Below are 12,809 nucleotides of genomic sequence, written 5' to 3' on the forward strand. Positions count from 1 at the left end.
TTACCTCATTGAATCCCTACAACAGCCTCATGTACTGAATCTTAGTTATATCCTCTTGTTACAAACGGAGAAGTGGAGGCTCAGAGAGGTTCAGGTTACGTAGTGTCTTAGTTTCCTACACTGCATAACGAATTACTACAAACATGGCTTAAAACAACACATGTATGGGCTTCCCGGGTGGCGCAGTGGTTGAGAGTCCGCCTGCTGGTGCAGGGGACACGGGTTCGTGTCCCGGTCCGGGAAGATCCCACATGCCTCAGAGCGGCTAGGCCCGTGAGCCATGGCCGCTGAGCCTGCGCGTCCGGAGCCTGTGCTCTGCAACGGGAGAAGCGACAGCACGGAGAGGCCCACGTACCGCAAAAAAAAAAAAACAACAACACATGTATGATCTCAGTGTCCATGGCTCACATCTGGGTACAGCTCAGCTGGGTCCTGTGCTCAGGCTCTCACCAGGTGTCAGTCCAGGTGTTGGCTGGGCTGGGGTCTCATCTGGAGCTGAGGCCCTCTTCCAAGCTGCTCAGGTTGTTGGCAGAATCCGATGCCTTGCCACCATAGCATGAGGCCTTCAGCACCTAGAGGCCGCCCTCTCCATGTGGTTCACACAATATGGCTGTTTGCTTCTTCAAGGCCAGGAGGAGACTATCTCTTCAGCAAGGGCTCAGTCCCTCTTTTAATGGCTCTCACCTGATTAGGTCAGGCCCACCCAGGATAACCTCCTTTTTAATTAACTCAGAATCAACTGATTTGGGACCTTACTTACACCTGCAAAATCCCTTTACTTTTTCCATGAAAGGTCACCTAATTACGGGAGTGACAGCCCCTCACATTCACAGGTCCGCTCAAGACCTTAGGGGAAGGGATGAAACAGGGTGTGTATGCCAGGGGGCAGGAACCTTGGAGTCATACTGGAATCCTGCCCACCGCACATAGCTAGCAAGTGGCAGCTCCAGTAGCCAAACGCAGCTCTTCTTACTCTGAAGTCTGCGCGTTATTTTTTTTTTATTTTTTTTTTTTTGTGGTACACAGGCCTCTCACTGCTGTGGCTTCTCCCGTTGCAGAGCACAGGCCCAGTGGCCATGGCTCACGGGCCCAGCTGCTCCGCGGCATGTGGGATCTTCCCGAACCGGGGCACGAACCCACGTCCCCTGCATCCGCAGGCGGACTCTCAACCACTGCGCCACCAGGGAAGCCCCGCGAAGTCTGTGCTTTTAATCCAGCCGAAGCAAAGGATACAAGAACCAAGAAATTGGCAGGTCTTAGGAGGACCAACCTGAGTACCGCGTGTACAGTGCCTGGTGCAGCTCCTGGCCACCCTAGGTGCTCGTTATCGCAGTTGCCACCCCCTGAAGTCCATCTTGGTGGCTTATATGCTTTTCTGCTTCCATACTCAGCAATCGTAGGTGCTTGGAGGCGCCTTGGGGTGGGGGAATTGCTGCAGAATTCTTTGACCATCTAGTTTGAACTCTGTGCCTGGCTGGAAGAGGGAACTCAACGCAAATGCTTTCTCAAACCGCTCACCCCCAATCACCTCCGGTCAGAATATAAAATAAACTTACCCTTCTTACTCCCTCATCCTTCAGTCCCACCCCCCACCCCCAGCCCAACCATGAAGAAAGGCACAAAGTCAGGAATTGATGCTGCATCTTTTTTTTTTTTTACTTATGCCTTCTTAAAGCATGTGCTGAGCTGATGGGTGAAGCAGTTTGGCAATTAAAAAGGCCCAGCGGCTTGGGCAGCGGCAGGGGGAGGCCAGGTGAGGGGTGGGGGGGACCCTCTTTCCTGGGCCAGGGAGCAGCAAAGCCCGCACTAACTTCATAAAATATAAAACAAGGGAGGGGTGCAGGTCGGAGGGAGACTTGTAAAATACAATATCTTAGGGATTGGCAATAATAAAAAATAAGGTTCATTATTTACAAACAATTTCTGTTCTTGGTCTCTGTACAGTGGGGGGAGGGGTGGGGGGGTGTCAGTCTGTTGACGTGTGTGTGTATGTTTGTGTGTTTGTGTGTGTGTGTGTGTGTGTGTGTGTGTGTGTGTGGCGGGGCTGGGGCAGGGAGGCAGTGGTCCTGTTGGTCGTTATGAGAAAGGTAACCCAGTGAGTGGTTTATCTGAGAAGGACGGATGGCTGTGGAGTGGTGGTGAGAACAGAGCGGTTGGCCTAAGGGGACAGTCCAAATGTGCGGGGAGAGGAGAGGCCCCAAGTCAAGATCTGGGGCAAAGGTGGGCTGGGGGGAAGACGGACCCCAGGGGGCAGGGGTACTAGCCGGATCCGGGTTAGTGAGCAAGACAACCCCTCTTCTGAGTGCCAGAGGGTACGTCCTGTGTCCTGGGTCTTGGCACGGCTTAGGAGAGTTTGATGGTGGTGTTGGGGCCCAGATCCCTAGAGAGAGAAGAGAAGTCAGGGGTGACTCTGTCCAGGGAGGGCCCTCTCGTCCCTCTGCAAGCTGGATCTGGACACGGGAGGGATGGGGCCTTGGGAGGGTGTGGCTGAGGACACGGGGACCGGGGGCAGGCAGAGGGCGGGGGGAGCCTGGGACCCCAGGAAGGGAAGGGGTCACCCACCCACCTCTCGTGGAACCACTCCTTAGGGTGGGAGAAGTCAGGACTGGTGCTGTTTCCACCGACGTCCTTGGGCCAGGCCTCACTCAGGTACTTGCTGGTCTCGTGGGTGCTGTCCAGGTGGTCATGCTGCAGGTGGTCCTGGGGTCGCTGCTCCGCCGGCCCCCCGGGCTTGATCTCCCAGCCATCCGGGGGCTCCACGGGCAACAGGGCGCTGCGGCCATCCTCCCACGAGCCTGGCCCCTCATCATAGAACAGGAGGCTTCGGGAGGGCACTGGAGAAGGAGCTCAGGGTGAGCCATGGTGCCAAGAGGCTCCCTCCCCATCCAGGCCACATTCAGGGCCTGGTGTTTAAGGACCTGGGGCCTGGAATCTTACGGGCCTGGATCTGAACCCCAGCTCTAGCAATTCTGAGCTGTGTGACTGCAGGCAAGTCATGCCTTTGCTTTCACCTTTCTGAGCCTCAGTTTGCTCACCTGTGAGGTTTAAATGAGATAATAGAGTGATTGAAACTGCACTAAGAGAAAGTTAGATCTTCCTAAGCAGAGGGTACTGGGCTGGGGCATCTGAGACCTGGGTTCTGATCCTACTGTACCACTCACTTTTTGTGAGACCTTGAATTAATCTTTTTCCCGTTCTAGGCCCTAGTCTGCCCTTCAGGGAAATGCAAAAAAAAAAAAAGAAAACACATTTTTTGGATATCTATCTCGTGCCAGGCATTGTAGGCATCTTTTAACCTATATCAAATCATTAACAGAAACTCTTGGAATGAGATATTTTTAGCTCCATTTCACAGAACAGGTAACTGAGGCTCCAGGTTGCCAGGCACGCTGTCCCAGGCTAGTCTGCACTGAAGGTGAGATGCAAACCCAGGCGTGCCTGACTCCAGGACCCACCACCGCCCTTCTCACTCTCGGGGGCCCGGATCTCACAGTCTATGTGAGCGGAGCCCCTGGAGCTGTGCGGTGCACCAGCTCTGTAAGCCAGCCTGCTCCAGAGGTCATCTCCTCCTCTTCGCCCTGCGGACACTGGGCCTGAAACCCACTGTGTTCACTCGGAGGGGCTCATTCATTCCCTCGCTCCTCTGGCTCCTCTGACTCTGGTTTTGTCCATCAACACTCCCTCCCTCCCTCTCCCCCTAACCCCAGCCCCCCTACCCATTTCCATTCCTTCCTCTCCAAGGTTCCCTGTACCTCCCAACACACATAGGCCCCTCAGGCCTTGGGAAAATGGACATGTGGCTCTCAAGACCTTACATCCCTGCCACCCACCTCCCTTAGTAACTGTCCTGTTCTCTCCCTCTCAGGCTGCTCTGGTCCAGGGAGTGGTTTTCACTCCCCGCCTCTGCTTCCTCTTCCCCTAACCCTCCCTACGCCACTTCCTCCCCTCAAGGCCCTGCAGGCTTAGCTCATCCTCCCTGAAGTATCCCTCCTTGAAACTCACCCCTCCCCAGCTCCTCTCTCTCTCTGACCTCCCATCTGTTTCCTCTTCCTCCTCCGGCCCTGCTGGATAACTCACTCCTGGTAAATGATGAGGGACTGTCTGGAAGTTCCTCCGTAGGTCTATCTGAAGTATCCTCTGCTTCTGGAAACCCATACTACTTTTTGCTGCACCCTATACCAGTTCTCCCCTTGCCACTGTGTGTTGTATCTTTTCTCTCCTCTTGTGAGCTCATCAAAAAGGAAGCGATTGTGTTCATTTAGTAGGTGCCTGCTGTGTACCAGGCACTGTGCTAACGGCCTTTGGGCACCATGTCGTTTAGTCTTCACGACAAACGTGCTCAGGAAGTGTGGAACTTGTAACTCCCATTTTCAAGATAAAGAAATTGAAATTTAGCGTGCTTAAGACACAAGCCTGAGGTCACGCAGTTAGTGAGTGGCAGATATGACTGACTCTGAAGCTCTATGCTCTTCTTAACAATCCTCACAGTCCCCTGTGGGATGGTAGCTATCTGAGCTCACAGTACCACTACCCTGCCTCTGCCCATGACAGACATTACCAGTGGATCCTGGCACTCCTTCCTGTTGATCCTGAATGGTGCCTCGGAGTCCTTCTTAACACAGTGCTTCAGGCAGCCACCACCAACTTATGGAAAATGTCCCTGGAGCTGAAACTGATTTGCTATCCCAGTTGCAAAATACTGATGGTGCTTAGCAGATGTCCCTACCAACTGGCACCATAATACATGGGGGCTAGGGTGGAAACATTCCTGTTATTCCCTAAACCTACCCCCGCAAGCCACGCCTGGGTGGGCTGGGAATCAGGGGCTCTTCACTGTAGTCCTAATTCTATAACTAACATTGAACACATCATAGACCCTTTGGGGGCCTCAGTTTCCCCATCTGCAAAATGAGGAGGTAGAATGAGACGGCTCCAGCCCCAAACCTGGCTCCTCTCTTGTGTCTGGCTTCTGCCCAGAAGTTGGGGCTGGCGTGGGGGGAAGGCAGCCTGGCTCAAAGCACTCACTCTGACTGGCAGTGTAGACGCTGTCAGTGGCCATGGGGTCTTCCTTCACAGTCTGGGAGCCGGAGGAGAACTCAGGGAGGCAGGGCACGAGGGAGCCCAGCACCAGGACGAAGCACAAGGCTGCCACCTGGTAGTGGAGAGAGAGCGGAGGGGCTGCAACCCTGGCCACCCCAATCCTCCCCCTGCCCCCGAGCCAATGGGGGCAAAAGGCTCAGTATTTTTCCAGGAAAGCTGCTCCCAGAGCCAACCACCTCCTGCACGTGGCGGAGGAGAAGGTAGAGGCTGTCGGGACATCTCAGCCCATTGTAGGGGGGCCGCCCCAGGCAGTGCTAGAAAAGAGGGGGAATTGGCCAGTGTGGTTATCACCTATGGGGTGGAGGAATCAGGAAGGGAAGGAAGGGGTAGGTGTGGGAGGAGGCTGAGATTGGGGCAAGGGAGGGGGACGTATCTTCACACCAGATTCCCAGCAGGATTCCCAGGAAGGCAGGCCAGCAGGAGGAGGTTAAGAGTCACAGAGCCCAAACTAACCCCTGCCTCTAATGGGGCTTTGCCACCTGAGAGCTTGAGGATCTCGGAGGACCTGGGGAGTGATTAGCCAGGAGGCAACAGGCTGTACAGCTCCAGGAAATGTGGAAGAGGGGCTAGCAGAGGCCTGAGCCACAGCCTAGACACCCACCCTCCATTCCAGAAAGAACCAGGTCCATACTTCCCCGCATCCCCCCAGGCCCATCACTCCACTCCACTGGGCCTGCAGAAGCTGCCTCCTCACGGGACTTGCCCTGCCATCCTCTAGCTGAGTTCACGTGAGTCACTACACATCCACACCGTGTTAGAACTGGTCAGGGAAGGTCATGTTCTGGAAGGTTCCATGGACTTGGGGAAAGAGGCTGGGGTCTGCTGGAGCCAGTGCACCAGGTACTAGGATGGTTTACTCTGGTGACACCGCCCACAATATGGCCAGGACCTTGAAGCTCTGCCACCCCCCCATAGAAAGCCAGCCTGGGGAAGACCTGTCCTCCTGTGGCCCTGCAGTGAGGGAACAGCACCTACCATGAGGCAGGTCCCAGTCTGGGTGGCAGCCATCTTGTAAGGTCTGGAGATCTTGTTGGTGACCAGAGTCTGGAGTTTCTGCAGCTGCTGGAGCAGGGTCCTGAGGAGGGCACAGCGGTCACCCGGCAGGTTCTGACCCAGCAGGCATCTCTGCCTCAGGGAGCTCTCCTGGGGAGGAGCTGGGCAGCCTCCAGACTTGGCTTCCACGCCGGGTGCCCGTTTCAGTCAAGACAGAAAAGGTCACCTCCCGCGTGGCTCCTCTGTGGTGTGGCTGGGTCACCCTATGGAGGCTCAGGGGTGCCCCGTGACGCTCTTGGCCAAAGGGGGGTGTTGGAGGTGAGCCTGGACCACCTCAGCTGAGGCCACTTTCTTTTTCTTACCCTGCACCAGCCACAGCTAAATTAACCCTCCCTCCTTTGTATCCACGGCACCTTGAGCTGATACGAAGGACACGTCTGGCAGCTGCCTGGTACATGGTGAGAAGCAAGTGTCCAGGAAATGGTAGCTACCAGTTTTGTTAATTTTGTTGCTGTTTTTATCACAGCACCTGTAACACTTCGTTTATTTATGAATGTCTATGTCAGTCTCCTTCGCTAACTGTGGGCTCCCTGAGGGCAAGGACTGGGTCCCTCCCGGCGAGGAATCCTCTGGGTACCCACAGAGGGTGCCCAGCCCACCCTTGGTGAACAAATGTTTAATTCTCTCTTTCCTCCACCCAGCCGGTCGGTGGGGTTGCAGTTCCCAGAATGTACAGCAGATGGCGAAACAGCTCCAAGGGCCTCGCCCTATTTGGGACTAGGGAGGAATCTGGACCAGAGGAAGGGGGTGAGGGGTGAGGGCTCCCGCCCCCCATCCCTGAGTCAGGGGGGCATTCTCCAGGTCATTCAGGGGAGTGGCTGGATCCCGCTGGAGAAGCTGGGGGAGAAGGAAGGAAAGAAGGAAAAAGCCTTCTGTTGAGCACCTGCTACATACTAGCTGTTGTCTGTTATTTTTATTACTCCCGGCAAACAATTATTACTCCCACAAACCTACTGTGGGCTCATGGCTGGTCACTATCAAGAATTCAGAATAATAACAAGAAAAAACGAGGAAGAAAAGCTAACATGAATGGAACATTCTCAAATGCCAAGGACAGTGCTGGCCCTTTACTTGCTAGGTCTCATCGCATCGTCACATGAATCCTGGGAGATACTGCTTCTATCATCTCCATTTAGACAGAGAAACTGGGGCCCAGAAAGGTGTATGTAACAGTTTTTCCAGGATCACAAAAATGGCACCCAGAGTTGTGACTTTACGTGGCTACTGCATGCCAAGCCCTGTGCGGGTTCCATACTAATGTTTCTCAAGCTTAATTGTGCACGTGAATCACCCAAGGATATTGTTGAAATGCAGATTCTGATTCAGTAAGTCTAGGGAGAGTCCCGAGACTCTGCATTTCTTTCTTTCTTTTTTTTTTTTTTAAATATTTTTTTGATGTGGACCATTTTTAAAGGCTTTATTGAATTTGTTACAATATTGCTTCTGTTTTAGGTTTTGGTTTTTTGGCCGTGAGGCATGTGGGATCTTAGCTCCCCGAACAGGGATCGAACCCACACCCCCTGCACTGGGAGGCGAAATCTTAACCACTGGACCGCCAGGGATGTCCCCTGAAATTCTGCATTTCTAACAAGCCCCCACGTGATGCTAATGCTGCTGGTCTGAGAAACTCGCTTTCAGTGGCAAGCATGTACACCGGTAGGTTCTAACTTTAGGGTGCGTCAGAATTAGCTGGAGGGCTTATTAAAACACAGATCATTGAATCCTCCGCCTGGAGTTCCTGATTCAATAGGCCTGGCATGAGGCCTGAGAATAAGCATTTCTAACAAGTTCCCAGGGGCTGCTGCTGTGCTGGTCTGTATCATCACATTTAAGCACCTTACCAGCCCTGTCTGGTATCTAGATGGGAAACTGAGGGTCCCAGGCTGCAGAGTCCCTGTTTCTGGGGTTCCCATCATCCTGAACTCAATGACCTCTCCTCTCTCTTGCCTCCCAGAGCTATGCCATAGCCAGGCACTGGCTGCAGAAGGGCAGGGGCCGGGGGGACGCAGGTGGCACCACCCACCTGTTGGCATTCTCCAGGGTCTCCACCTTCTTCCACAGTTCGTTGTTCTCAGATGTAAAGGTCTCCACCCTGCGGGGGCCAAGCAGGCACAGGCTCGGGGGCAGCCCCCAGACTCACTGCTGCCCCCTTAGCCCTGCCCACCAGCATCCTAGTTCCTGTGCCCCCCACCCCTGTGAGAGAAGGCTGGGGCGAGCAGGCCAGGCTGGGGAGTGGGGCCCAGGACACCCAAGCCGCCCACCTGCCCAAGGCCTCTTACTTCTTTTCTAGACACTCCACGTACTCCTTCTTCTTACGGCGGCTCTCCTGGGCCGAGATCTAGAGGGGGAAGCCCCCAAACGGGAGTTACCACACCACATATCCACTTCCTGGGGCTCCCCAACTTCAGGGTTGGCATCACCAGGAGAACAGAGCCCTCCCCCCAAACCAGGGAAGCCCCAGGGCAGGGGCAAGGCCTGGCTCACGCTTTACCTTGTTCTTGATTTTCCTCCGGACCCTCTTTAAGGCCTTCTCCTCAGCTTTGGTGAGGGGGAGTTTCGTGGGGATGGGGTAGCCCTCAGCAATCAGGGTGCGCTTTTCCTCCTCCGTCAGGAGCAGTGGCCCCGACGTCCCCTGTAATTTCTGTGGGAAGGGGGACATGATAGTTAGGAACCAGATAGCCCTGCATTCAAATTCAAGCTCTGCCATTTACTCTTCACATGACCTGGACAAGGCACTCAACTCACTGAGCCTCGGTCTCCTCATCTGAAAAAGGGGCAGATCTGAATTAAATCCAATAACATGTATCAAGTGCTCAGGACGTTGCTGGGAGCCTGGCATGTTTGGCCCTCAGTATATTGCTGGGGGTGGGGTGGTCCTGAGATCCCATCCTGGAACCCACAGCCTCAAAGCTTACTTGTCCAGGGCCCCCTAAACAGCACCCATCTCAGACACCCACCACCTCTTGGGAGGTTCCACACCCATCCCAGTGGATTCTGGGCCTCCTGAACATTGTTCTCCAAACAGTGCTCTCTGGGGGCAGCCTGGGCCGTCCCCCTGAAGGTGAGGAATGTCAAGTTCTAGTCCTGGCTCTGCAATAGTGTGGGTTCGGCAGGCCTCTTGAACTTTCCACCTGTTTCCTATTTACCCCAAGGCACGATTAAAAGATTGTCACTCCCATCTGCCGGGCAGGCACCTCTCTGAATTCTGATGGGGGTGGGGATCAGGCTTAGGGCTCCCCAGGCACTCAATTCCTTGACTCCAGGGTCAATCCACCCCCAGCTGCTTACGTGAGGGGCAGTGAGGAGGGGGGAGGTGGAGATGGCTGTGGAGGAGCGGGCCATGGGCCGGATGGGGCTGGAGGGGGGAAGAGAGCGGGGACTCTGGGAGCCGTCACTGTCGCTGCCATGGCTGCTGGGGGGCGTCGGAGGCATCTGCACCAGGTCCTCTGGGGAGAGCAGGAGAAACCAGGTTAGCAGGGTGGTGCCCCAGCTCTGGTCGCACAATCAGAGTTCAACATAGCATGGGCCTAAGCCAGCCCGGACTGACTGTGGGACTGGCTGCTGGGGCCTTGACCGCTATAACATCAGAAGCCCCTCTGCCATGTCAGAAAGACGAGCTGATGTCCCAGAAGACAATTCCTGAGTGCCACCCCATCTCTGACTCCACAGAAGCCTGGCTCCTTTAAGCCTGGTTCTTGGTGGGGATATCACAGAGGCTGGATTCTTGGGGTCCCTCCCCTACCCCTGACTTCACAGGGCTCAGGATCTTTGAGCCTCCAACTTGGCAACCCCAGGAGGTGACTGGAATCTGCCCATAGCAAGATGCATGGGGTTCAGGCTGGGCAAGCCGCAGCCTCTGTCCCTTTCTTTCCACTGCAAAACCCCAGGGTGTCCATTTTCAACCTCAGGGTAACAGGACAGCAGGCACTGGGCTTTCAGCAGACCCACCAGGAGCACTGCTCTCCCCAGCATGCCTTCTGTGCTGCCTCTCTGAGGCCACAGCATCAGGAAGATTGACGCTCTGCAGGTGGTCAGGAAGAGGCCTGGGCAGAGCCAAGAGGACCAAGAGCCTTGCTGCAGGGAGAGCTCCCCGGCCAGCACAGAATACCCAGATTTAAGTCCAGGTGCGGGAATCTGGAGCTGACTGCACCGCAGAGCCGGGCTGAGGCTGGCAGGAGGAAGCACTGCATCCCTCCGGGCTCGGCCCATGACTGCCTCCTGCAGGAGTCCCCTCTCCTTTCTTTGGCTCTCATTTGCCTATTATGGATGCCAGACTGTAAAGACCACTGAACTTGGACTCAGAGAGACCTGAGGTCAAGTCTTGACTGTTGCACCCCACAACTGTGTGACCTATAGTTATGTTTACTTAACCTCTCCCAGCCTCACTTCCCTGCTGAATGGGGGTGAAAGGACGCCTTGCATGGAGCCAGGAGGATGCAATGGGCTAATGTATGGGAACACGCTTTATGAATTGAAGGGCACTCTACAATGTAAGGTGTTTTCACACTGGTCCCTTTCTACCTCCTGTTAATTCTATATCTTCTCTCAGAGGCTGGGACCAACTTGAGGGTGAAACTTGGGCCTTATTCATCTTTCTAAACTTGGTGGTACTTAGTCCAGGGCCTGAATAAGCACAGTAGATGCTTAATCAATGTTTGATGAATTAATGAGGTGGGATTGGAAAGATTCAGTTAGCCCTTTCTCTTTCTGGTCAATCCAAGAAGCTTCCTCTGTTCTCTTCTCCCCTGTCAGGTCTGGGGATGTGCTTTCAAGCTTCCTGGGGACCTGCCATCTTTAATCCATAACACTGCTGTATAATTGGTGGTTTGTCTGTGGCTCACACTACTCTGTGATCTACTTGGGTACAGGGACTGTCTTCTCTCTCTGCTTCCCCAGCTCCTGGGACTAGGAGATGCCCAGTGAACTCTAGTTGGATGGATGGATAAATGGATAGATGGATGGATGGACAGATAGATGGATAAATGAGTAGATGGATGGATGGATGGATGGATGGATAGATGGACTGATGGCTATAGAGTGGACTTCAATTAATGAATGATGGGAGGGATGAGAAGGTGTTGATAATAGTGATGACAGCTGTAGACTGTGTAAGAAGGGGACTGGAGGGATGGAGAATGGGCAGGGTGGGGAGGAGAGAATATTTTGGGGGGAGATGGGAGGTGTCGAGGGAGATGGGTGGGCTGGACCAAGGGAGTAAAGAATGCGGTCTGCCCAAGACTGGAGAGGAAAAGTCCCTCTCTGGACACACTTACCTGGTGTCACTTTGAGGAACTGGTTTACCTCCTGAGGCTCTGCTTTGATCACTGGCAGCTGAGTCATCTCTCCTGGGGCCTGAGGAAGAGACAGGTCCAGCTCCGTCAGCTGCCCCGGGGGGCCCGTCCCCACCATGCCATCCAACCTCCCTCTCTCCCTGGGCCTGGGGGTCTGCCCTGCAGCATTAAGGAAGTATCTGGGCCCAGGGTTCCAGGCACATTCCAGAGGAGCAGAGGCAAGTTCTCGTGCTTAGAGAAGTCAAGTAGACCTAAGAAAAGAGAATGGTGGCCAAGTAGCATCGTTTAGCCTCTAAGCTCAGAGAAGGAGGGCCTCCTGTGGCCTCTGAGGCCAGGGCCATCTTTCTGGTGGAGGCCAACCCTACACTGACTGTGAGCCCATGTGGGTTGCCATGAGGACGGGAGGTAATGTCTGGCAGATCGTAGTTGTTCAGTGAGCGGTAACAACAGCACAGGTGAAGGAGGCATTAACCGGCTGGGGGCCCAGAGAAAGCTCCCTGAGCAGCTGAAGTTTGAGTCCTGATGTATAAATAGGAGTATTCCAGATAAAGGATGGGGCAGGACGTAGATGAGGGGAGAGGCATTCCAAGAAGAGGGAAAAGCATCTGCAAAGGCACAGAGGCCAGACAGAGCACAGCTAGATCTGGAAACTGCAAGTATTAAGGGTGTCCAGAGTGTAGGGGTGTGTGTCAGAGGTGGAGTGGTGAGAAACAAGACCAGAAGATCTGGGGGGAGGATGTGGGGAGGGCGTGAGTAGAATCCAGACAAAGAAGTCTGAAACAATGAGGAGCCCCTAATGGGTTTTTAAGCAAGGGACTGATAGAATTAGATTAATGCTTTAAAATAAACATGCATTCCTATTTCTTTCTGCCATCCCAACTTGCTGTTCCAGAAAGGACATCAACAGGCATGGCTTCCTACACATGAGGACCAACATACATACAAGGGGTGTTCTCTTTGAGAAGGCGCTGTGTTGGGTGTTGGATTTCAGGGCCATCTCTCCCCTCCAGGTCTGCAGCCAGCAGAGAGGTCATGATATCGTGGGTGGGACCCAGAATCCCAAATTTAGGCAGGTGAGTAAGAATCCCAGGAGGTTAAGGCTGGCAGGGACCTTGGAGACTCCCTGGTCTACATCCCAGCTCAGGCCTCAAGTGACAGATGAAGGGACTGCGATGCAGTAGGGTGACAGCTCTCATGTGGGTCACACGCTCATCATTGTCCTACCAACTCCTGGTTCCTGTGCCTTCCACTAGGGGGTCGCGGCCTCACTAGAGTGGGAAGTGTGGGCTCCGGGGTCTGGCGGCTGAGTTTGGAATGCAGCTCCATTGCTTCTGACTGTGCAACGTGGGGCAAGTTGCTCAACCC

General features: G+C 54.3%; 1 protein-coding gene across 2 annotated transcripts in view; it reads right to left on the reverse strand.

Annotated features, from left to right (window-relative positions):
* Positions 1–2,236: 2,236 nt before the first annotated feature.
* CREB3L1 (cAMP responsive element binding protein 3 like 1) overlaps positions 2,237–12,809 on the reverse strand; it is a gene marked incomplete at its 5' end in the record, with an annotated part of 34,115 nt that continues 23,542 nt past the window's right edge. Inside the window, 9 exons of one of the 2 annotated variants that reach the window (XM_079709076.1) lie at positions 2,237–2,380; positions 2,567–2,834; positions 5,026–5,152; positions 6,076–6,175; positions 8,177–8,245; positions 8,433–8,491; positions 8,645–8,794; positions 9,442–9,599; positions 11,427–11,505. In XM_079709076.1, the coding sequence (XP_079565202.1) occupies positions 2,344–2,380; positions 2,567–2,834; positions 5,026–5,152; positions 6,076–6,175; positions 8,177–8,245; positions 8,433–8,491; positions 8,645–8,794; positions 9,442–9,599; positions 11,427–11,505 (1,047 nt within the window). In that variant the 3' untranslated portion in view covers positions 2,237–2,343. The remainder of the gene's footprint in view (positions 2,381–2,566; positions 2,835–5,025; positions 5,153–6,075; positions 6,176–8,176; positions 8,246–8,432; positions 8,492–8,644; positions 8,795–9,441; positions 9,600–11,426; positions 11,506–12,809) is intronic. The other variant, XM_079709077.1, reaches the window with a different exon arrangement.

Source organism: Hyperoodon ampullatus (genome assembly GCF_949752795.1).
Source record: "Hyperoodon ampullatus genome assembly, chromosome: 7".
Lineage (NCBI taxonomy): Eukaryota > Metazoa > Chordata > Mammalia > Artiodactyla > Ziphiidae > Hyperoodon > Hyperoodon ampullatus.